We start from the raw sequence: 24,210 nt of genomic DNA on the forward strand, positions 1-24,210 counted from the left end.
CCCACCCTTTAATGCCGGTTATGAAACCGGCACTAAAGATCCTTACGAACCGGCGCTAAACCTCCGTTTTCTACTAGTGCATGCATGCACATGGTCGAGCCATCGAGTACGTCGAGACGATTTGAGACGGGCAATGCGGTACGTACACCAGGTAGGGACGGGTTGCATGCATGGTGCCACGGCCGCGATCGTCGGAAGGCTCCACGGCGGGAACGCCCCAGCCAGTCTGACGAACCGTCCGGTTAAACTTGCTAGTGCAATGGAGTGCAACCTGCGACGAGCATTGGTGGAGACAGTCTAAGCCTGATATGATCTGCAATTAGCACGTACGTAGTATTATTATTTTTTCGTTTTCGTCGCAGCAATGAGAAGGAACAACTAGGCACACGGGAACTGGTGGAATTCGACAGGGACCCAAAGGGAAATTTGGAGGCAAAGGTTCGCCCGATGTAACCAGAAAGGGAAAGTGAGAGTTCAGGGGTCACACAGGAGTTGACCCGTGCACCCAGGAGGCTGCGAATGCGATAGACACTGGCTCCACAGGCAGGCCCATCTGGCCCAGCGTACCTAACAACAAAATAACGATGGTGCGGGTCCGCATTGCGTGGGCCTCTGGGCTTCCGTCATAGCCCACCCGGGCTGTTCGCATGCGGCGTTTTGGGGTCCAGGTGGTGTTGACCCCCTATATATTGTTTGCACGCGCAATATACAGGATTTTTGGGCATGGAACCCGGACAGAAAGGGCCAGTTTACTGTAAGCCCGGCCTACAGATTCTTGCTAAAGACCAAGCTACAGCGGGAGGAGTGGCAAAATGGGTGCAGCGGGATGTCCAGTTCTGAGAAGGATGAAAGAGTGTGAAGTGCATTATGGAAATTGAAAGTCCCATCGAAAGTGAGGATTTTCCTGTGGAGACTTGCTCATCATTCCCTCCCGACAACGGATGTTTTGAAGCGAAGAAATATGTCAGCTCAAGACGTGTGCCCCCTATGCGGATGTGAGGATTCTTAGCGGCGTGCCCTTGTTGCATGTACGATGTCACGTTGCATTTGGGCACTGTCAGATGACATGCTAGTCTCCCAGATGTCGGACAACATGGAGGCCAATGCAAGGATTTGGCTGTTCGAGATGAGTGAGAGCTTGGATCATGATAAGTTTACAAGGATGGTCATTACACTTTGGTCTATATGGTATGCAAGGAGAAAGGCAATTTATGAATCAATTTTTCAGAGCCCACAACAAATGGCATCTTTCATTGACAACTACATCGCAGAGTTGGGTAATCTACGCGTTGAAAGTGTACATGCAATCACAAGATCAATCCCGGCTCAACGGCCCAAGCGGTGGATTCCACCCCCCGGAGGGATGGTGAAGATTAATGTGGACGGAGCCGTTGGGAGAACAAGGCGAGGAGGAGCAGTAGCGGCGCTATGTCGGGACCATGAAGGTAACTACCTGGGCTCATCAGCGATGGTGTACTATGGCATTACTGACCCGCTGCTGTTGGAGACTTTTGCTTGCCGTGAAGCATTAGCTTTGGCGGATGATCTTGTGGAGCAGAAGATATATGTGGCCTCGGACTGCCAGGAGGCGGTGAACGACATAAACAGAGGGACCGGAGGCCCTAATGCAGCTTTAGTTCATGAAATAACGAACCATATGAGTAGTTTTGTGTCTTGCTCATTTGTTTTCGAGCGTAGGAAATTTAATTTCGAGGCTCATAATCTTGCCAAATTCGTTTGTAATTTTAACATAGGTATTCATGTTTGGTTGGGTTACCCACATGACCTGAACCTTGTACCTATGACAATTCCTTTGAATGAATAAAGCATGCAAGATTTCTCAAAAAAAAAAGGTGGTGTTAACCCCCTATATGAGCCAGATGGTGAGTTCGCCCTCGTTTCACACTGGGCACATCATTAAAGCCAGAGAATTCACAAGACAGGAAAAACGCACTGTATTATTTAGTGCACTCACTCATTGTTCGGCTTCCGTTAACGATAAGCTGCGTCCAATAGTTTTGTTGTAGCCCTATGGTTATCCATTGGCCGCGAGTGTACATGACGTGCACGGAGTGCATAGTAGGGTTGGGCAGCGATCTGCGCCGGCGCACCGGCCCAACAGTTGGGCCGGTCGAGGCCCAGCCGTCCGATGCGGTTTGCATGGACCGTTAGATCTGCGCGCATACACGGACTGAAGCAACCGTTGCAGCAAAAAAGAACAGTTTTGTTGCGACCGTGTACGAACAGGCACAAGAAGAAAAACAGGGAGTTGGATCCCCCCGCGACTGACCGTCCCCGATCCGCGGCGGCGGCGGCTAGATCCGCCTGTTATTCGTTCCCCACGGCCGAATCACGTCGACGAGGAGCTCCCCCACCTATCAAGCCGCCTTGGGATTGCTTCAATCATGTCTTACATACGTCATGACCTCCTTGCCGCCATGGATTTGGGTTCGAGCTCCGTTACGGCCGGTCGAGATTGCAGCTCGCCGCGAGCCCGTAGCAGCTCGCCGGCGACCGGTTGCAGCATGCACCCCTGCCCCCCGTGCTGGATCTCGCCGCCAGAATTCACGGAAACCCGTGTTGGGTCGCAGCTCAGCCATGATGGATGTAGCAAAACATTATGCCGGTTGTAGCAAAAAACGATGCTAGTTGTAGCAAAACCGCGACGCCGGCTGTGTGTTGTAGCAAAACGTGACGCTAGTTGTAGCAAAATGCTATGCCAGTTGTAGCAAAAATCTATGCCGGTTGAAGCACGTAGCAAAACTGCAGCATTTTATCATCTTCTTCCACCTCCAGCCGTCGCTGGTTGAAGCTTTCTTATTTTCATAGTGTCTAGTTGTAGCTTTCTCTCTCAATTGTGGGAGCTTTTTCCAACAACCGTTGAAGCTTTTTTACCAAAAGTTGTAGCTATTTTCTTTTTAGCAGCACTTGGTCAAGGCTTTTTGTGTCGTTTCGGTTGAAGCTTTTTTAATCGAAGGATGTAGCATTTCATGTCAACGGTTGTAGCTTTTCGGCGATGGCGCTGACCACTTGTAGCTTTCTCTACATCCGGTTGAAGCTTTTCATCTAGGGGATGAAGCTTTTTTTTAAACGGTTGCAACATGAGGTGGTGCGACGATTCTGCAGAAGCCTCCGGTGTCGACCATCGCCGTCCGGCTCGTCGGCGGCGAGGCAGAAGCACGAGACGTGTGGGAGTTGCAACCGCCGGGGATGGGGATTGGTCAACGGGCTGCATCCAATGGCGAAACGGGCTGTAAAGCATGGCGGGGTAAGATCTACATCCATAGACGCGCAGGGGATTCGACCTTCCATGGCCGACGGCGAGATGTGGGCGCCGGCGCTGCAGGAGATGAGGATGGGGACGAGATCCGCGGAGCTGCGAGACAGGAATGAGGTGAGATTCGCGAGATCCGCAGCGCCACGTGGTTGCTCGCGACTGGGTCGCGGCGTGCGCGCGTGGACTGGACCGGCCGAAGCTTCGGCCGGTGCCCCGGCCCCAAACGTTTCCCAGTAGGGTTTTAGGTAAAGAAGAAACGTGCGTGCAGCGGATCGAACCTGTCTGAAAAGCGCACGGTATATTCTTTGTGGAAATAGCAAGTGCTCCTGGTGTTCAGTAATCCTGCGAGTGATGAATATACTATAACCACATCCACATGCGTGTGAATGGGTTCTTCCCAGCTGACGCTTTCCACATTTTCCACGGAAAACCCTTTGGGTTTGTTGACGTTTTTGCTTGGACGGGTCAGTCACGGATCGTATATCCGGGTCACTCCCAAGTCCTAACCTGCATGTGTTAGGCGCACACACTGGCTACTTGCATATACTAAAATACGGTTTAGCTCCGAAGAAAACAAAAGGCGCGGCAGCTGTGGACATGAGAATAAACTTGGGTAGTAGACCAAGTGGCGATCCAAAGTCTAGACAACTCTTTGCTAATTAAGGGCATCTCCAACAACAACACGCAAATTTTCTCTCATATTCATCCGCGGACAGAAAGGACCAATCCACGGACACGGATAAGGGAGGCTGCCACCGAACCGTAGCCACATATATTTCAAACTCTTTTTCAACAAATCAGGTGAAATTCGTGCAAACATGGATGGATTTCATACAAACGCATCGGATTTTTATTACATTTCAAACATTTAGAAGAAAAAACCCGCCCCTAAACCTATCCTACGACGGTGGCGGCCGGTGTCCAAGCCTGTGTAGTCCTCCATCCGCCGTCTCCATGAGCACAGACGATAAGACTCGTGAAATGAAGATGCGGTCTGCAGCAACGAAGAGTAGAACATGGGAGACGGACCAGCCCACGTGGGACGCCAGGCCCTGCCGCCTCCCGTGGTCTACTCATCCTCGAAGGAGTCCGGGACCTGTCCGCCGCCGGTGGACGTGAACTCTACGATGAAAATGGTGGCGTCGGTGATGTCGTTGTCCCACGGGGATGCCTAATAGTTCGGCGGCGGCGCGTAGGAGGCGCAGCTGGCGATGTTCTCCTCCGCGATCGTTTGGTGTTGCGCCTCGGCGGCGGCCGCTTCCTGGCAAGCGGCGGCTTGAGCGCGGACGGCGTCGTAGATGGCACGCAGCTCCAAGACGAAGTTGTGGTTTGCCGCGGCCATGGCCGCCATGGCCTCCTCGCTCGCACGCTCGTCGTAGATCTGGCCGGCTGGCGTGCCGCTTCAATGCGCTGTAGGTCGCGTCAACCCTGAGCCCTCTTTAATATGGAGCAGCGTGATCTACAGCGGCATGAATGCGGGCAGCTGGCGTCGGACGGGAACGTGCGCAGGCAAGGGAGGAGGGGATTGGGTGGTCCAGGGCGGTCAGAAAAAAATGTGTGAGCGATCCGGATTCCCGCAAAGCCCTCCATGTTTGTCTTCTATTTGCGAGAGAAAATACGTCCGGACCACGTTGTGGACCGATAAAAATTATGTTGGATGACTTTCACGGTCTAGATATCGTGGTCCGGACGGATACGGAAGATTCAAGAGTCGGCGTTGGAGATGGCCTAAGCTTATCAGACAACTACTAGCACCATAGGAGTGTTTGTTTAGGAATGGCAGTGTCGCTGGCGCTTACTACTAGCTAGTCCTGTGAATCACAAGATGGGATGCATACATGCATGTCTCTTTGGGTCATTGGAGATGGTTGACCATTTTCCCTTGGACGTAGAGACGGACCATAAAAAAAATTAAAATAGGGCGAAGTCTCATTAAGAATTTTTTTTGATGCGAATCAAAGAAGTCAATACATACTAACAATGCACACTACAAATGAATAACCAAATACAATGAAAATGTAGACACGTTTCAATAGGAAAATAACCTAAAACATACCGATAATGCTTATAATGACGTCTAGAAGACCCAGGCAATGGCAGTGCCCTACCCTCCTTCTGAAAATCTTCCTTAATTTTAACAAGAGCAATCTTTTGAAGATCTATCACTCAATGTAACACATTTTCCTTAATTTTACCAAGCGGACATGATAAATATACCTCTTCCTCCTCTTTCCTTTGCATTTGTTGGTTCTTTCCCCTTCTTTTCCATCTTATGGACAGAAGTCATAGAACTGTGCCGGTTGGGCATCTTATTAGCTTGTACGTATAATCATCTAAAAACAAAAAACTTGTGCATACACTAGCATGAATGAAAAGTATAATTGTATAAACAAAGTGGTAGTGGCTGCAAATAGTTTAGAGCAGAGGAGCGTTTCAGAGTTTCGGACCCTGAGAGATTACCAGGAAAATCCTTAACTATCGTCGCCCGCTGGAGCCGCCGCTTTCTGCTGTCGCTGCAGCTTGCTGCCGCCGCCCTCTAAGCCCCTAGCCAGCCGCTGCCGTCCGGCTGTCGGCTGCCCCGTCGTCGGTCGCCCACGGCCCTCCTCGTCCTCACGACCTGGCCAGCCGCCGCCGCCGCCGCGCTAGCTGCTTAGGGTTGCATCGCGGCTGGGCGTCGTGTCTCGTGTGCGTGGGCGCTGGATCGATCTCGACCGGTTGTTACTAGCCCAAGTGCCCAACAGCTGGATGCGTCGCGTCGGCCCATTAGGCCAGGCTGCCAGCCCTGGGTGCGGTCAAACGAGTCAAGCAATTCATTCAAGTATCGATCGATAGATGCATATGTATATAATTTTTTTTGCCCAGAAGTAAGGTATGTCGGCTGCCATACCCTGCCCAGTGGGGAGGTCCGCCAGTGCTTGGACGGATCAGTCACGGATTATCCCAAGTCCTAACCACGCATGCATGTGGTGTGTTAGGCGCACACGCTAGGGTTTTACGATGGAAACGAGAGGGGTCGACGAGACCAACCAACTCCCACGCTCGCTAGGATCCAAACAAGTCGGGTCTGCCATGCATGGGTCTCGGCAGCTGTCAGGGAGAGAACCCGAGTAGACCCGGCCAGCACGTATGCTTCACGATCCAAAGTCAGACCACGCTTTGACCCACCAAACAGCTAAAAAAATTCGGATCTACTCCTATATGCCGTGTCAACGCCGAGCCTAACAGCTCAAAAGTCGCACTCGATCATGACCCGCAACACGTCAACCCCTCTGCCTTTTCCCCCCTCCGACGACGCGATCGGTCGACGCCGGCGCCCGACGGCCGGGTCAGCGTCGCCGTCTTGGCCGCGGCACGTGTTACAGAGAGCGGGTGCGCGCGCCGATGCTGCTGCTGCTCTGCGCGCGGCGGCGTGCCACGCGTGCGCGCACTATAGCTGTCGTCGTCGTCGCCGTGCCCGTGCTTGCGCCGTGTGTCGCACAGCCAGCCGAAGACGGCGTCCGGCCGGCCGGGATGGCTCTCCGTCGCGCTCGGGGGCGGGTTCGGTTCCCTGGGTCGCACGGCACGCACCAGACCATTGGCGGCTTGCCGTCTACGACTTGATCGGCCCATCCACCACCAACAACAAAGCGAAGAAGATTGAATAATCGCCTAATCGTGAGTGATCGAGTCTAGCTAGCTATCTATCCATGACTATGTGCAATGCACACGATCGAGCACCAGACGATCTAACACTTTTCGCGGGTAAAATTATGTGTCCGTGGCTACGTGCAATGCACGAGCACGAGCCGATCGAGCCGTGCGCTTTTCGCAGAGTAAAATTATGTGTGCGAGCTTGTGGCTGATATATATGCAGCCAGAGGTTGCTACCAAAGACAAACAGTAACACTTTGGTGCTCCATGACGTACGTACGTGCGTGCGTACGAGAATCAACAGGTTGCACGCTTGCTACTACTAGCTGAATATATATTGGGCTGATCTTCCGTCCCACCTTGTGCTGATGGCCAATCCCTTGGCGAAAACACAGAGGGCAAGATCGTCATGATCGCGCGACCACCGGGCAGGGCAGGGTAGGTTGGTGAAGGAAAGGAAGAATCACTCACTCGATCGGGCGGCAGGGGAAAGGAGATATGAACAGATTCGACCGAGGTTCTGTCTGTCTGTGTGAACATATATTCTACTATAACAATAATATTACTGACAGCACTCATGCAGACTCATCTCTGCAACTGGTGCACTGGCTACATACCACGCTAGCTCAGCTCAGCTAGGGAAGGGAGTGGAATGAATGGCAAGTTGACCTTCCTCCCCAAACCCAATCATTTCTTTATTTCATGTGCTGGAACTGCCACACTAGGCTGAATGCCGAGGGGGGAAATGAGACGAAATGAATAAGAAGTTGACCCTCCCGATCTACCGAACCCGGCCAAAATGATTGTTCATATGTGTGCCGCGCTGGTCAAGGCTTTGCCGATACGTGTCAGCGACGTGGATCGGGACACCGGATCCTGTCCCGCGCGATGAGCCGAACGTACGTACGCTGCCTAGATGCTGTCCCCGTCCCGCCTTTTGACTCGGCCTCCGACTACTGGAGTGGGGACGGGGCTTACCTGCGCCCCGTACGTGCGCCCATCCGTGCGCCGCTGATCGCTGCCGCCCATCCCTGCCTCTCCTCGGCGTGGCTGTTTTTGGCAGCGAAAAAAAAACAAAATACCAATCCTAATACGCGTCTGTTCGGTCCAGCGGGGTCCTCTCGTATTCTTCACCTCGTTACTCCTCTCTCTCTCTTTCCCGTCAGAGCTCGGACATGGAGCAGAGCATGGAGGACGGAGGGGATGAAGCCGCCGCGATGTCCACGCCGTGCCCCCTTACTTCAGGAGGCGACTTCTCTGTCATCTTCTCCGGATGCTGGCCATGTTCTTCTCTCCTCAGGCGCGCAGCAGGTCAGGGGCAGCTCGAGAGCTCCGACCATGGAGAGGTGGATCTTGGGCGGGCGCAGCTGCCTGCAGAGACTGAGAAGCTCGAGCGCTCCAGCCCCGACCTGGAGGAGGTGGATGGTGGATGGGGCAGCTGCTTCGACTAGTGGAGCGCTGCAGCCCGTACATGGAGGCGGTGGATCCCGGGTGGCGCAGCAGCTCTGTACCGCCATGAGTGTGCCACACATAGGCGGAGGCAGCAGACCGGGACGTCGCAGGCTCGTGGTGGAGAGCTCGTAAGGTGCCTTTGTTCGTTCACCAAGAGATTCAGCTCTACTACTTTCACAAGAGATACGACACAGCCACACAGGTAAATTTTCTTTTTTGCTTTGCTGGTCTTTTGATCTTTGATTTCTTGCTTGATTACTAGGAACACGAGTTATGGTTGTGGGCATAGAGATAATTTGGTTGCTATTCTATTCAATCGATGTTCAATAACAAGTTCTAATGAAAAATAGTGTCAATTAAAATCGACTTCAGTGCATAGGGATAATTTGTTCGATATTCGATTCAATCCATGGCATCCCCACAAAAAATAAAATAAAAAATCCATAGCAAATAACAAGAAAACCAGTGTCATCTATGAAATTGATTAAATTGGCTTCAGTACATGGGATAGAACTTTTTATTTAACAATGGAGTGTCTTAACGAGCGAATGTGAGAAATTATGTTCTTGCGTGACCAATCCTATTGTCTTTCCATCTGCCGCAAGCACGCGGGGTGGTGATGGGGTAGGAAAGGTGAATCAAGCTGCCGCAAGCTATAGTGTTCATAACAAATTGATTAAGTTGGCTTCGGTTCATGGAAGATGACTTGATTTTGTCCTGTCATTAAAGTAGAGGCAGAGGGTCCAATGCTCTGTTGCTGCAATGCCGAGTTGTGCACTTGGAAATCGGTGCAGATGTGGTTGTTTGGATGACCCTATACAGAAAAGTAGCAAAGTTTAATCACGCAGAAGTTTCGAAATGATAATAAAACATGACAAAGTACAATGCTTCTACCATTAGTGTATTGTATTGTTGGAATCCTGCCACCATTCTTTGGTTCATTGGCATCGAGAATGTATTTCCATGTGATGACTGCATTGAGGCACTTAGCAATGGGTTGTACTGCAACTGCGGTGCAACCATTTGATTTGTCATAAACTCCAAATGACCCTACAAAAATGATAGATTAAGGTCAATAAAATTAATTTTTCTGTGTGAACCAAGCAGGATAGTTTTATACCCTCGATGTGCTTTCAGGTTGTACTTGTAAAGAATCACTAGTCTTCTTCTGTTTTGTTTTTGCTATCTCTAAGCCACCATTTGGTTGTGGTGGCATTGAGATTGTATTACCAAGTGATGGCTGCACTGAAGCATTTAGGAATGGGTTGTACTGTAATTGCGGCATACTCATTTGGTGTGTCATAACCTCCAAATTACCCTATAAAAAGTGATACATGAATTTCAGCAAAATTAATTTGTATGAAAAAAAGTGTGACAGTTTTATACCACTGATGTGCTTGTACGTTCTGCTTGTGAAGAATCGATTGTCTTCCTTTTCTTTTTTGTTTTCCTTTCGCCAAGCGACCAGTGGGTTTTGCTGACATTGAGATTGTGTTACCAAGCGATTGCTGCATTGAAGCATTTAAGAATGGATTGTACTGCAATTGCAGTGCACCCATTTGATTTTGCATAAAATCCAAATACCCCTATAAAAAGCGATAGATAAATGTTAGTAGAACTATTTGTTCTATGTGAAACAAGTTGGATCGTGTTATACCGTTGATGCGCTTTGACGGTGTAGTTGTAAAGATTCATCGGTCTTCTTTTCCTGGTTTGTTTTTGCTTTCTCTAAACCCCCAGCGGGTTGTGTTGACATGATAATTGTATTAGCAAGTGTTGGGTGCATGGAAGCATTTAGGAATGGGTTGTACAGTAATTGCGGTGCGCCCATATGATTTGCCATTAGCTCCAAATGACCCTATAAAAAGTGATGGATAAATGTGAGTAAAATTAAAATTTCTATGTGAAAAAGGTGGGACAGTTTCAGACCATTGATGTGCTTTGAGGTTGTACTGGTACAGGATCATCTGTCTTCTTTTTCTTCTTTGTTATTGCTTTCTCCAATCCACCAATGGGTCTTGCTGATCCTCGTGTAGTCTTCTCCTTCTCCTTGATACCTCTTGGCTTGGCAAGCCCCTCGTTGTGTTTTGAAACTCTACTAGAGTCGATAAGCGGACCTGCAACTATAAACTAAAATGTAAGTCTTATACAAAACTCTATGCAATTAGTAGTACAATATATACCTTGCGAAACAGAGGAATTTCCCATATCAGGATCAGGATCAGGATCAGTTCTATTTTTCAAGTGTTTCTCCACAGCTTCTGCTAGCTGCTCTGCGCATTTAGCAACCATATCATATGTTTCGTCCGATTCAGAGGCACGAGCAGCTATTTTCACAAACATTCTGCACAACTCCTTGTAGTAGTTTGACATTTTTGCTTTTCGATCCTCATGTAGATTGCGATTGCTTGTTATCTCAAGAACTTTGGCGTCCATTGTCCACCTTTTCAAGATATATTGTTCAGGGATATGCTTGATATTATTGATATCAAGTACCTTTAAGCAATGACGGCACAAAATTCCAGCAAATTCAAACTTCTTGCAACTACAATTCACCCTTTCTTCATTTGGAGCAAATCTAACAACATGCTCACGTTTTGTGTCATGAAATTTTACTGTGTAAAACTTTTGGTCTGTATCACTATCATCACGAAGGAACGTGTCATAATTCAGGGTCAGAAGCACTTCCTCTTGAAACATCTTGAATATTGCTGGAGTATATGTAGTTACAGCTTGACTTAATATATAGCTACATTCCGCCTTCATCTTGGGAGTAGTTTGTGATGCCTTGAAGTCACACTTCACTTCTTCAAATCTTTTATCTGCAACAAGCCGTTCGAAATGCTCGAAAAAAGTAAGCATGTCATATTTAATACTGATGTAACACTTCAGTTCATTGTTCATGCTTTCACTTCGTTGGGTAGTGCTCATGTGGGCAGAGAATGTATTTCTACCATACACTAGTGCCCATTGCTCCCTTTTCTCGAACAACCTTTGGAGTCATGTATTCTCACGTAGTCCATACTTATCAAGCATATCATTCCATGCACTTATAAATTCTTCTTCGTCCTCTATGTCATAGATACAGTGCTGGAAATCACTATTGAACTTCTTATATTCTGGAACAACTCCAGCAAAGTGCTTGCAAGCATTTTGATTCATATGCCACACACAAAGTCTATGGTGAGAGTGAGGTAGGACTTCACTGATTGCCTTGGCCATTGCTGCATCTTCATCGGTAAGAATTGTTTGTGGATGTTTCCCTGACATAACTTTTAGAAAAGTTCTAAAAAGCCAACCAAAACTTTCATCAGTTTCATCATAAAGAAGTGCAGCACCAAACACAATAGTTTTCTTATGATTATTCACCCCAACAATCAAACCAAATGGACGCCCATCATTTAGTTTCCTATATGTGGTGTCAAAGCTTATAACATCACCGAAAGTTGCATAGTCTGATACCATTTTCGAGTCAGCCCAAAATATATTAGTTATCAAATCGTCCTCATCTACTTGAATTGAATAAAAAAACTTGACATCTTCTGCTACCTTCTTCTCCATATATTCTAACACTCCCCCTGTATCACCTTTCGCTGCTTGCAATGTTCTTTTTGAGTACAAACGATTTTTCATGTCTTGAGGGATAAAACCAAGGTTTTCTTGTCCACATGCTTCTTTGGCCATAAGATCAATAGTTGCTTTATTAGAAATGCCTACGGACTTCGCGACCTCTGCAGCCGCTATTTGTGCATCTGTCACTTTTCTGTGAGATCTCAAGTATTGGGCCATGGTTCCAGTAGCAAGAATGTGGTTATGTGTCTCCTCAAATTCGTAAACCTGATAAAATCCATTCCTAAGACTTATTTTCATATGTGCATTACATCCACATCGTGATTCAGGCCTACTATAACTGAATGTATCTTCTCTCTTATCTTCAGCACGAGTTCCTAATAATTTAAATTATTGTCTTAGTGCATCTAAAAATTATTATACTCCAAACAAATTACAAGTGGTCCATACCTTGACGAGAACAGAAAAATGTTCTCTGTTGTATTATATCAGAGTTCTTTACTTTATGCTTACTACCTCTCCGGATGCTGAAACCCATAACTTCAGCATACTTGTTATAAAAGGAATAAGCCTCTTCATCAGATAAAAAATTCATTCCAATCTTTGGTACCCTTTCATTAATACGATCTTTCGCATTGCTAGCTGTGGTTTCTTGCACATCCTGTATCAATTATATGATCTTTCATTAACAGATGTTTAACAGATCTTTTCTTATACGATCTTTCATTAACAGATGTTTAACAACCATGTTTATTTGCCATCAGGGAAAGGGAGGATATGAAGAAAAAAATCACTATGAAGATGAAAAGGAGGATATGAAGAATACAAGTGAGAATCTCACTGTTGGTGGTTCTGATCCATTATCATCATGGTTCCCATGACCACCCCCTGGAGAAGCCATCAGGGAAGGACAAGAAGATCCTTCGCTTCAATCTCTAGGTCGCTCCAGACTCAGAGACGTTGCATCTGCTTGACGCTGTTGATTGATGAATGATAAAGAGTCTCCTGATTGATGAATGATAAAGAGTCTCCTGATTGTTTCAGCAGGCTCTATTAATCTCTATATTTTCTGGTCCATTCTAATGCGATTTAGAGATAAGGATGTTGTTTTGGCGGGATTAAGAGATCTGATTGGGCGGGATTATTTCCCTCCATAGTTTTATTCAGTTTTGATGATCAGCAAGTATTACGGGTCTTTTTTTTGGGTAAAGCAAGTATTATGGGTCGATGTGTATTTGGAAGGATATTTTTAATTTTTTTTTGTGCGAGAAAAAACGGCCCCACGAGGGGAGGCGGGGATGGGCGGCAGCGATCAGCGGCGCACGGATGGGCGCACGTACGGGGCGCAGGTAAGCCCCGTCCCTGGAGTGGAGCTATATGCTATGCATGCATGCCCTGTGTCTGTGTGTGGCTAGATTGGGTCGATATCTGTGTGTGCTGTGCTGTGTTGTGTTGCGTGTGGATGGAGTGAGTGGGCGGCTGGCTTTTTCCGGGCACGCGTGCGACCCCCTGGGCCCCGCGCTTTTGACGGATTCGCTCTCTCCGTCGCCGTCCCCGTCGCTATAGATCGACCAGCGGCCGGCCGTAAGCATGACGTCAACCGAGCCGTCGTCGCGCCAAAGCTGTGCGTGCATTCACCGTGTTACATGCATGCAGTGTACCACCTTGCTAGGCTCAGGCCGGCCACCGTCTTCCTTCCATATGGGATTCTGCTGCATGCGTAATCCGAAAGATGAGTAATAAAATGCTACATATACATAGGTTTACAGGGGTTTTACAGGCAGGTAAGTTTTCATTGGAGATTAAGGAGGAGGGGCCCACTCCGTGAAAATCAGGAGAAAGAGATTAGTTAGAAAGGAAAAAAAATCCTAGTCAACTGTAATTGCATGTAATTCTTTGTATGTTTAGAGCATCTTCAACAGCCGCCCAATGCGCGGCGCCCAAAAAACGGGTTTACAGCGCGCAAGTAGTTTTTTAGGGCGCTAGAAGACGTTTGCTCCAGCAAGTGCTGCAAAATATGCTGCGCGCGTGAGTCCAACGGTCTCAATCAAGCGGTCCCATCTGCAGCAGCCCAGAGTTTGCAGCGCGCGCGACCGGGCGCACTAAATATGCTGCGTGCGATGCCTTTTTGATGCGCACACTGCATTAGTTATAGCGTGCGCGCTTTTTTGTGCGGCTGCTGGAGACTCCAAATTAGATCCGCGCGTGCTAAAAGCAGTTTTTATACCGTGCGTCGTTTATATAGCGCTTTTGTTGGAGATGCTCTTAGCATTATTGCCGAAAGAATGTCACGACGCGCGTCCGCGATGGTGCTGTTCTCTATCGATCTTCCTCTTCTCCTTTTTTGTGAGGGGCGTAGGTGCTGTTCTCAAGTCCACTAAATGTCGCAATTAGTACTCCTCTTGTAAACTAATAGTATATAAGAGTTTTAAATCACTATTTTATAGTAACCTAAAAAATCTTATGTTAGTTTAACTAACACTCTTTCTGTATGAAAATAAATATCGCTGATTTAGTACAAAATCAGTACTATAAAGTTGTATTAAATCAATGACACTTATTTTGAGATGAAGGGATTACTATTCTAGTATGTCTTTTAACACATAAGAGCATATACAATCTGGATTGGCTAATTTCGATCACCAAACATCGGCGGAGATGCCGGGTTCTTTAGCAATTTGACACTGCTAAAAAAATAGGACGTTTAGCAAAGATCCGCAGAGCCATTAAAGTCCCTAGAAGTGTGCTTAACCGAAAACAAAGCGAAACTTGAAGTTTTGTCCCTAATTTCATTGAAGATAGGCGTCAATTACGAATCTACAATCTGAAATTGTGACATGACAGTCAGCGGTTTACGACCTCTAAACAGTCAACCTCCATGACAACTTGCGAGAACCCTGTATGTTGAGATGCTCTAATAATCTATGTTAGTCGCACTCTGTCTATGCTACCCGTGAACACGACGGTTTCCAGCCCACAAGTAGTAGTAGTAGGAGAAATGGCGTTGACCATGGTAGGCATGCAAGGCATAGCTAGCTTGTGCATTTCGGTCGCATTGCACTGCGCTAGCTACTATACTAGCATCTTAACTAAATATAAACACTCCGTCGTTAAGCAATTCTCTAGGAGAAGAAAAATAAGAGGAATAATGCAAGCATTTGGCTGGTCTGAACCCACAAGGGAATATAAGTGCATGGAGGAAAAATCCAAAAAGAAACGAGGGAATCATAACGATCCAAGACAAAACATGGGGTGCATGCCTGCCTACGCGTGCGATGTGTGGGGGGTTCTTCCATCACGTCGCCCACCCCCAAACGAAACTGACGTTTTTGTATCTGCATTCTCAAGTTCGCAGAAAAACATGGCCGGTTCTCTCTGTTAATCAAGGGTACACTCTTCCACTCAAATGCTATAAGATTTACTTTGTGTTTAAAATGCATAATATGCTAGCTACAATTATTTGATCGGCAAGCAAAGCATGCTACGATTTGTAGAATATGTCTCAGGGCATGCATGTAATTTGCATCGGACCGTGACGTTGAGTTTATCTTCTAGTGGTCGGGAATGCTTAACAATAAAATAAATAAAGGCTGATAGTCATAATTTAGCTATAGTTACCAGCGAGAAAGTAATTCGCTAGGATAGATTAGATCACTTGGAGGCGACTATAGTACACGCAAACAAGACTTCTTGGCACAAAGATTAGGTGCAACAGTCTGACTATTGCAGGAAACGTTAGGCGATTTCATCTCAGACATTCCTTCCACCAGTTGGTGTAATTTATTTGCTTTGGGTTGCTATCACCAGCAAGACTCCCTTTCTGGGGTCAAGACCTTTGATTGATTAGTTCGAATTTATGCCCTAGTCCTATTCCTTTGTTTTATTTGTAAGAGATAACATATATTATTTATGCTGATTTGATGTATTTATCCTGATTCCAATGTGTGAAACATGGCACCGGGCCATAAATCAAGTATTGAATCCATGCTTTTGTGTAATCTCAATATTCCTAAATCCTTACCATTATACATCTAGCATGTGCTCTGGGCCTCTGACTTAAGAATCACTAAAGAGAAGATTGAAGGATCGGAATTTCTTGATAGTATAGCTAGATGTGACTTGTCTTGAACAAATACAGAGCAATTTCCTTTTTGTCTGGGCCTTCTTTTTTTGCAAAGAATTTTTCGTATGTATTGAGATACTATCTTTATCATGGATATTTTAATTAGTCTCCAAGACTATTCCTCCAATCCATATTAATTGTCACTTGATTTTCTAGAAAGCGTACAATAACTAAGTTTTTTCTTTGACTACTGTCACTAATAAATAATTTATGTTTGTCAGATAAAAAGTTATACCATTAGATCTACCATTAAAATAAGCTTCAAAATGTAAAATCTTAAATACCGCAATTGTTTCGCACCAAGCCAGCCCTTTATGGTTGCTCGGACACATAGGGAACCTGCCTGTTCGCTAACAATGCAAAATCACCACATGCCCACATATAGATGAAATAAACATTTTATAATTTTGAAAATGAATTACTTTCAACCCTAATGTCCAAATCTACCTTTTGTTGCAAAGAATATTTATATTTTTTTTGGAAAATAACAATTTTATTAAAGCATGAAAGTTGATTCAAGTAAACAAAACTGGGCACAACAAACAAACGTTATGAAAAATCATTGAAGACAAACAATTATGACAAAATGAATTGCTTTTCATCTTTGATGAATATTGAACCATAATATTTTTTAGTTCTTTAAGATAGAACTCATATCATTGAATTCCATTAGAAACAATTTCACAATGTAAAATTTAAACATAAGTATTTATATTGGTTAAAGTTGCTCGATCACTAGAGATTGTGCAAAACCCAAAACAATGTCTATTTGGGAACAAAGGGACTAGGTCTCTTTTTTTCGGTAGTCGAGATAGGATCATAAAGCATGCACGTCAAAAACCTAAGACCATAATGTACTCCCTCCGTTCCATAATATAAGAGCATTTTTGAAAAATGCTCTTATATTATGGGACGGATGGAGTAACATACTAGTACTACTACAAGACAATCGAGTTAAAGAAATTACAGCCCAAGTAGTGCAGTTGCTCTTCATTGTAATTCTGGTCGGTTAATGGCTTTATCAATTCAAAGGCTTGGTTTGCCTCCAGCTAACATTTTAAATAAAAATAGAGCATGACAGTGCTGTTCTCTAGTGACTGATCTTGGGTTGCTGAACAACCGCTTGGATCATGATCAGTTGCACCAGATCAATTTTACTTACCAAGCTGACGCAATGCCGGAAGACCGCCAGCGACCCAACACCCCGGCGGTCAGGTAGGCGAAATTCTCCTCGCCGCCCTTTCCAAACGGTTTATATATACCCAAGACACACAACCACATCTTTTCCACTGCCACTACCCCTCATCTTAGCTTCACCCCCTTTCCCCTTCCCCTCCGCCCACCCAACAAGCACTCACCACTCCCTTGCATCCCAGCTTGCTTGCATCTCGCTCCTCTCCGCCGCACACCGAGAAGATCGACCAAGAAACGGGGCGGCGTCGGTGGATCGGTCCGTTGATATGGGAGATCATCAGCTGATGTACGCTGCTCCGGCCATGCACAACGGCGGCGGCGGCGGAGCTGTCTCACACGGCATGTGGTGGAATACCAACACAACCGCGGTGCCCGCGGCGGCGTGCTCGACGGAGCTCGCAGGGTTCAACACCTGGCCGGCCGCTCAGCTGGCTGCTGGTGGCTACGACATGGCGGCGGCCGACGGCGGCAAGGCCAAGAGCTGCACCACCACGGCCTCCTCCGAGTCGCCCGGGAACAACAGCTCCGTAACCTTCCAAGAAACAGCCAGCATCAGCGACCCGGCAGCCGGCTTCACCGACTGGAATAGCCCTTACATGTGAGTTGTTCGATTCACCTACCCTTGCTGGATCAGTTTACCCTCCGTGATCTCGTACTATCAAATGATATGTATGGTGATGATGATAGATAGATAGTTAGATGCATACTTATCTACTCCCGTGACTCTAAAATTGATTAATGAAATCTATGTGTATGTGCGTGTGTTTTAACCTTTTCACAGGAGCAACGGCGGCGCTGGTAACATGCATGGGTTCCTCCAAGTTGGCCACCATGACATGAGCTCAAGAACGGACCAGCAGAGCCACATGAACGCGTCAAGCATGCTGAATGACCCATCAGCAAATAAGCTAGACCTAGCGCTGCAAGGCCACCAGCAGGCCGGCGATCACCACCGCCAGCAGAAGCTATTGTCCAGTCTGGGGGCGCCCGAGCTGCTCCTGTCGCCGAACTCACCCTACGGGTTCCAGTCGTCGTCGCTGCTGAGGAGCCTCTTGGAGCCGATGGCCAAGCCGGCACCGGCGGCGGGGATTCAGCAGTACCAGTACCAGCAGATGGGCGGCCAGGCAGGGGTCAGGGAGCCGCTACAGTTCACCAACGATGCGGCGTTCTGGAACCCGTCTGCCGGGTTCGGCATGGCGATGCCAGCGCCGGCGGTGTCTGAGCAGACTAGCGTGCGTGCGGTGAAACGACCATCGCCGGCGCCGCGTGGGGCAAATCTTGCACTAAAGGTAAGCTTGTGCCAGTGATTACTCTAGCATGGAGTAGACAATAACACAAGAAACTAAATGAATAGCTGGCTAATAAGTTAACCTTCTTTGTCTGTAGAGTGTGTTAGAAGGAGTGGGGGACTCTAGCTCGATCGTTACCAAGAAGGCGAACAGCGAGCCGGCATTCAAGAAGCCGAGAACGGAGACGCCGTCGTCATTGCCGACCTTCAAGGTAGGCATCATCCCATAGCCCCATACATACCTATGTATCTACCATGCAGAATTGCAGATGCATGCATGGTCAACTTAACTTACAACCAGCTGGTTGTTTCAAACTCCACACGCATTATTTGGTGCATGTTGCGTGGATCAAAACCCGTATTATATATGCATCTTTATTGATTATTAAAGTTGCTCCACACATACATTACAGGTTAGGAAGGAGAAGCTAGGGGACAGGATCACAGCACTCCAACAGCTCGTCTCTCCTTTCGGAAAGGTAATCAAGCGAGCTGTCCAGCTAGTTTAGCTAGGCTTTTCATGTCCAATCGTCCAATGTGCATTACTCAAACCAAACGTCCAAGGAGTTTATGAAAAATATCATTACACAAACCAGTAGAGTGCTGCTTGGTAGTTGGATCCACATCATATATATATATATATCGTCAACCACATGTACGATCTTGTCGCTGCTGCAAAAGCGTTGTTCCTTTCCTCTCCTCGATCCTTTCGAGAGATTTGACAGACACACATGCGTCTAAGTCTAACACACAATCTTAACATTTATCGTTGCGCGTGCGTGCAGACGGATACGGCGTCGGTGCTCCACGAGACCATCGAATACATCAAGTTCCTCCACGACCAGGCTGGTGTAAGTGCATGTGCCAAGTGCTTTTGATCATGGCATCTGGAGCACGCACGCACGCACGAGCTCTATCGATTTCCTCACAGGAGACTAGCTAGATGTTGGAGACCGAGCTCATGAACATTTGTTTCTGCATCCATGCAGGTGCTTAGTGCTCCATACTTGAAGAGGGGCCATCATCAGCATCAAGTGCCACAGTACCTCAAGGTATACACATGGCGTGGTTGCTGCATCTGCATGCTTGCTCTTTCCCACTTCCCATTGCCACATGAATACGAATACCATCTCCTAGTGCATGCCTGATAGCTTTTGCATCTGTTTGTGTTTGGTCACAGAGCTCGAGTGCTAGCCCTGACAAGTCGTGCAAGGATGGCAGCGGCGAGGTGTCGCTCAAGGGCCGGGGGCTGTGCCTGGTGCCGATATCGAGCACGTTCGCGGTGGCCAGCGATGGGCCCGTCGACTTCTGGACCCCCTTCGGCGGCCAGTTTAGGTAGACGAAGGCTCGCCGGGTGGAACGAACGTGCGGCGCAGATCGATCCGACGGCGTTCCTCGATCAACCATGATGATTTAGTATCTATATAAGTAGCTCATGATCGTAATTTGTAACGGATAGCACTACGTACGTACTGATGAAGCTATATGGTTAGCTAGATGAACCTTTGGAATGAGTGCTTCAAGACTTGTACTCATTCTTCAGGTTCATCAGGGAATAATCAATGAATTTGACTAAGGGACCAGCTAGCTGAGAGGACTGAATTATGTCATAGTGATCATCCGATCGTCGTCGTCGATCGGGTTCGTATGATTGGTGGGTTCATATGATTGGTTGTTAGGCTTGCATCATCGATCGGTTGTGTCTAAGAACTAATTTAATGGTTCGGTACTTTAATCCAGTACGTGATGGATCAAAGCAGATCTGTCTGTAGCAGGTTTCATTCTCTACGGATATATTGCAGTATTCCCTCCGTTTTTATTTAGTTCGCATATTAACTTTGGTCAAAGTCAAGCTTTACAAACTTTGACCAAATTTATATACAAAAATATTAAGATATACAATAACAAATCAACAACATTAGATTTACTATTAAATGTACTTTCACATCGTATAGATTTATTATGATAAATGTCTATATTGTTTTCTATAAACTTGGTCAAACTTTACGAAATTTGACTTCAGTCAACTCTAATATGCAGAGTAAATAAAAACGAAGGGAGTACCAAATTGATTAATAAAAGTGGCATCTCTCTTTGATTGACCTCAGCAGAGTGTGTCTTTTGCTAATATAAGCTTCTCTTTTGAACCTGACCACATGTTTTGGTATAATATAAGCAGGGCTTTCAGAATTTGTGCATGCATGCGTGTCCTTTTCCTTAAATATTGCCAGAATCTTTCAGGCTAAATTATTCCATTTCTATGCTAGTGGATTATCGGCATGCGTAAGTTCTTCGCAGGCATATTCTATACTGCGTGTGTTTCTTGTTATGTGGTCTACGTTGCAGTCCTGATCGGTACCAACCAAGCTGTAGTATTTTGTAGAGTATTGGGTAAGAAAGATGAACTCAACATACGTGTCTCTTCTGGTATGAGCGATGAAATTCAACCGAAAACGAACCGTGGCACAGAAATTCAGGTAAGTTCGACACGCCGAGAAACGACTGAATCTCAACTGTAGTCTTGCACTGAAACTAGACTGCTAGAGAGTATTTGCCCTAGCAACAAGCTAATACTCCATCTCCTCTGCTTTACGTTTTGGTGGTATCGCACCAATTTCCAGTACACTTTTAGGTCTTGCTGAGTCTATCTGTGTGGATGACTGCTGAAATGAAAAGAGTGAAGCACCAGTTTTTCTTAGAAAGCTGAACATCGTAGTGGGATGGTTGGCATAAAATGGATTGATCTTTACGGAGATTGCAATAAAGTACTTGGAAGAGATATATAAAATGTAGTATTACTTAATTTCTCCTTGGCCCACAATTTTTCCTGTGGTATGGATGTAAAGTCGAACCTCTGATTGTCCTGTTCTTGGGGCAAAAGAAGCTTGTGCACTTGTCAATTGGCATACAACTTGACTCTGTTTCCTGCCACAAAAAGAACTAGCGTTAAGGTTTGAATTTGACTCTGTTTTCACCTTCAATGAAAGCTACCACCATGCAGCTCAGCACCCTAAGTTAGTGTAATGGTCGAATTCATAAAGCCAGCATGCAAGACAAAGTTCAGCAACATCCGATCGTGCAGAGACCAACAGTAAAGTTCAACACCTTTATCTTGATTCTCCGGCAGAACCATGGATACACCGAAGGGGCAAGCCTTTTGAAAAGAAATTCTGGAAGTTATCAGATGGTCACGAGTGACCATATTTTTTCAGAAATGAAGGAGGATCCCCGGCCTCTGCATCTGGACGATGCATAGAGCCACTTTATTAATTATTCACACAAGACCTTACAAAGTCATGCAACAGTAAGACTAAAGTCACCGTCTAGGCAACATTTGTCTCTATTCCTATCCAGTTGATGTAGGGATGCTGATAGTCTAGGCCTAATACCAAACAGACCTCGCAGCCAAACCTAACATCTAAGACCTGAGGTCCCAACCAGGATGCCTGCCGGGTATGGGGCACCCACCAGTCCGGCACACTCCTCAATCAGGACGCCTGCCGGGTATGAGGCCGCCGCAACCACCTGCCACCACTCCATCTTCAGTGATGTACTGTTGCATCTACCTTACCTGGTCTAGCTGCCGCCGACGTCACCACGACGCCAGACAACGCCACTATCCTACGCTCGTCCATCATCACACACCCACCGGCGAAACCCCGCTGCTCCATGCCGCCGAGACCCGCCGTTGTCGACGCGAGAGAAGGCACGCCACACCACCTCACGCCTCTTTCATCTGGCGCCGCTCCACAAACGATGCCCCCAATAGGGAACACGACACCACAGCGCCGCCATCATCCGATCCGGAGATCTTAGGATTTCTCCCGGAGCGGCACGAGCAGGTTGACGATACCTTCATCAAGGTAACGATGTAGACGCCGCCATCGCCCGCCATGACCAGAGTCGGCTCGGTTTTCACCGATGACTATGTCTCCCCAACTCGCCGCCAGTGCTAATAGTGGGATCCACGATCCGTCACTACCAGTCTGGCCAACCGCCTTTGGTGGAGAAGGCAGCCACCACCACCATGCCCGGGCCAAGAGACCCGGACGTCCTCGTGCCGCGAAGATTACCCAATCCTCTTGCCGTTGTCGAGTCGAGGCGCAGCCACAGTGGATCTCGATCTAAACCCCTCGGGCCCAGATCAGATCTCATTGTAGCCAAATCTCATCCGCCAAGCGGCCGCCGGAGATCTCCTGGCCACCGCCAACCCGCTTTGCACTGCCGTTGGAGGAGGAGGGAGATGGACGCCGCTACCCCCACGCGTTACCGCCGGCCGGGGACTGCGCCGCCGCCGCCGCCTCACCACAGGGGTTTCGCCCTGCGGCGTCATCAACGACAGCGGCGGTAGAGGGAGGCAATGGAGGGGGAGGGATGAGGGCGGTGTGGACGGGGACTCCCCAGGGGCGGCGTGGCGCCGCCGCCTCGTGGGAGAGAGGACCCCAGACCTCACGAGTGACCATATGCACACGCGCTTCAATATTATTGTTTTGAAGTGAAAAAAAACTATATGAATGATGAAACTATGAAAGAGGTAGTGCAAATGCAATTGCTAAATATTTTAATGTGATATCTGAAACTTCAGAGGAGGTATATGTGATTCCGGGTGAGTTGGGCTTACTATGGTCGTCTTACAGGTTCAAGATCACTTGAAGAAAATAACCTTTGTACCTTTCTGATAGACACTGGGAGATTCAAGGAAGCACCACTTTTCTGACTATTTGTTAAGGACGAAGCTGAACTTCCAGCAGTTTTCCATACTGGGCAATGAGTCCAAGCAGCAAGAACAGGCCGACCAGCGCTGTTCCGAACAATGGCACCAAAACAGGATTGAGCAGTCAATGGACCAGAGCTATCATCAGTATTAGTTTTAAACCAACCATTGGAGGAGGGCACGGCACGAACGTGAAAGAGGCTTCTCCACCAGCAGTTGGCCACTGAAACCCACTTGGCAGTGAATCATAATCTGCTTCCCTTAGGCGTTCCAGGGCACTCAGATTACCTCAGTGCAAGGAATCATGAGCATCTAGCGCCCTGCTAGCGTCGCCAGGCTTGCGTTGTTAACAGAGTCCTCCCCTGCTTCTTCCGCTTCATGCCTCCTTCCAACAAAATACAAAGGCTGCTCTGGTGTTGTGAGTGGCACGGCCTCATTGTCCAGCATAGACACGACTATCGACATGAGTGGCCTGGCCTGGCACACAAGAGCCCAATATAAATGCACAGCGACACCTCATGCAGTAAACAGCTCTTCAGAAGCACCGTGTCCAGGAAATCCCCCGATTTTCCTTCTTTCAGTCAATTCCATGCCTGAAACATGGTCAAGCATAATCAGTTAATAACATTTTTATTCGTTGTGTTGTACTTGGCCAAATTCGAGGCATTTGGTAGCACTTATGTAACCTATAACGTTTCGGAAATCACTCATAATACGGCGAGGTCAGCTGATCTTCAACCCACTTACAATCTCCAGTAACAAGATCCCATAGCTATATGTGTCGGACTTGACAGAGAAAAATGCCTCCTTCCAAGGCATATTCAGGCGACATGTCCTGTTTTTTCTGTGGCATGGATATATAAAGTTGAACCTCTGATGGTCCTGTTATTGGGACAAACGAAGCATGTGTACTTGTCAGAGAACTTGACTGTTTCTTGCCACAGAAAGAGCTAATGGTAACC

General features: G+C 47.2%; 1 protein-coding gene across 1 annotated transcript; it reads left to right on the forward strand.

The window, feature by feature from the left end:
* The first annotated feature begins 17,348 nt into the window (after nt 1-17,348).
* On the forward strand, nt 17,349-20,293 carry LOC119356642 (transcription factor bHLH112-like). The gene is made up of 7 exons (XM_037623630.1): nt 17,349-17,844; nt 18,028-18,535; nt 18,633-18,746; nt 18,948-19,013; nt 19,320-19,385; nt 19,524-19,586; nt 19,715-20,293. Exons 1-7 carry the CDS (start codon nt 17,513-17,515, stop codon nt 19,871-19,873), a joined length of 1,308 nt encoding a protein of 435 aa, XP_037479527.1. The 5' UTR covers nt 17,349-17,512; the 3' UTR covers nt 19,874-20,293.
* The last annotated feature ends 3,917 nt before the right edge of the window (nt 20,294-24,210 follow it).

This window comes from Triticum dicoccoides, chromosome 2A (assembly GCF_002162155.2).
Source record: "Triticum dicoccoides isolate Atlit2015 ecotype Zavitan chromosome 2A, WEW_v2.0, whole genome shotgun sequence".
Classification (NCBI taxonomy): Eukaryota; Viridiplantae; Streptophyta; class Magnoliopsida; order Poales; family Poaceae; genus Triticum; species Triticum dicoccoides.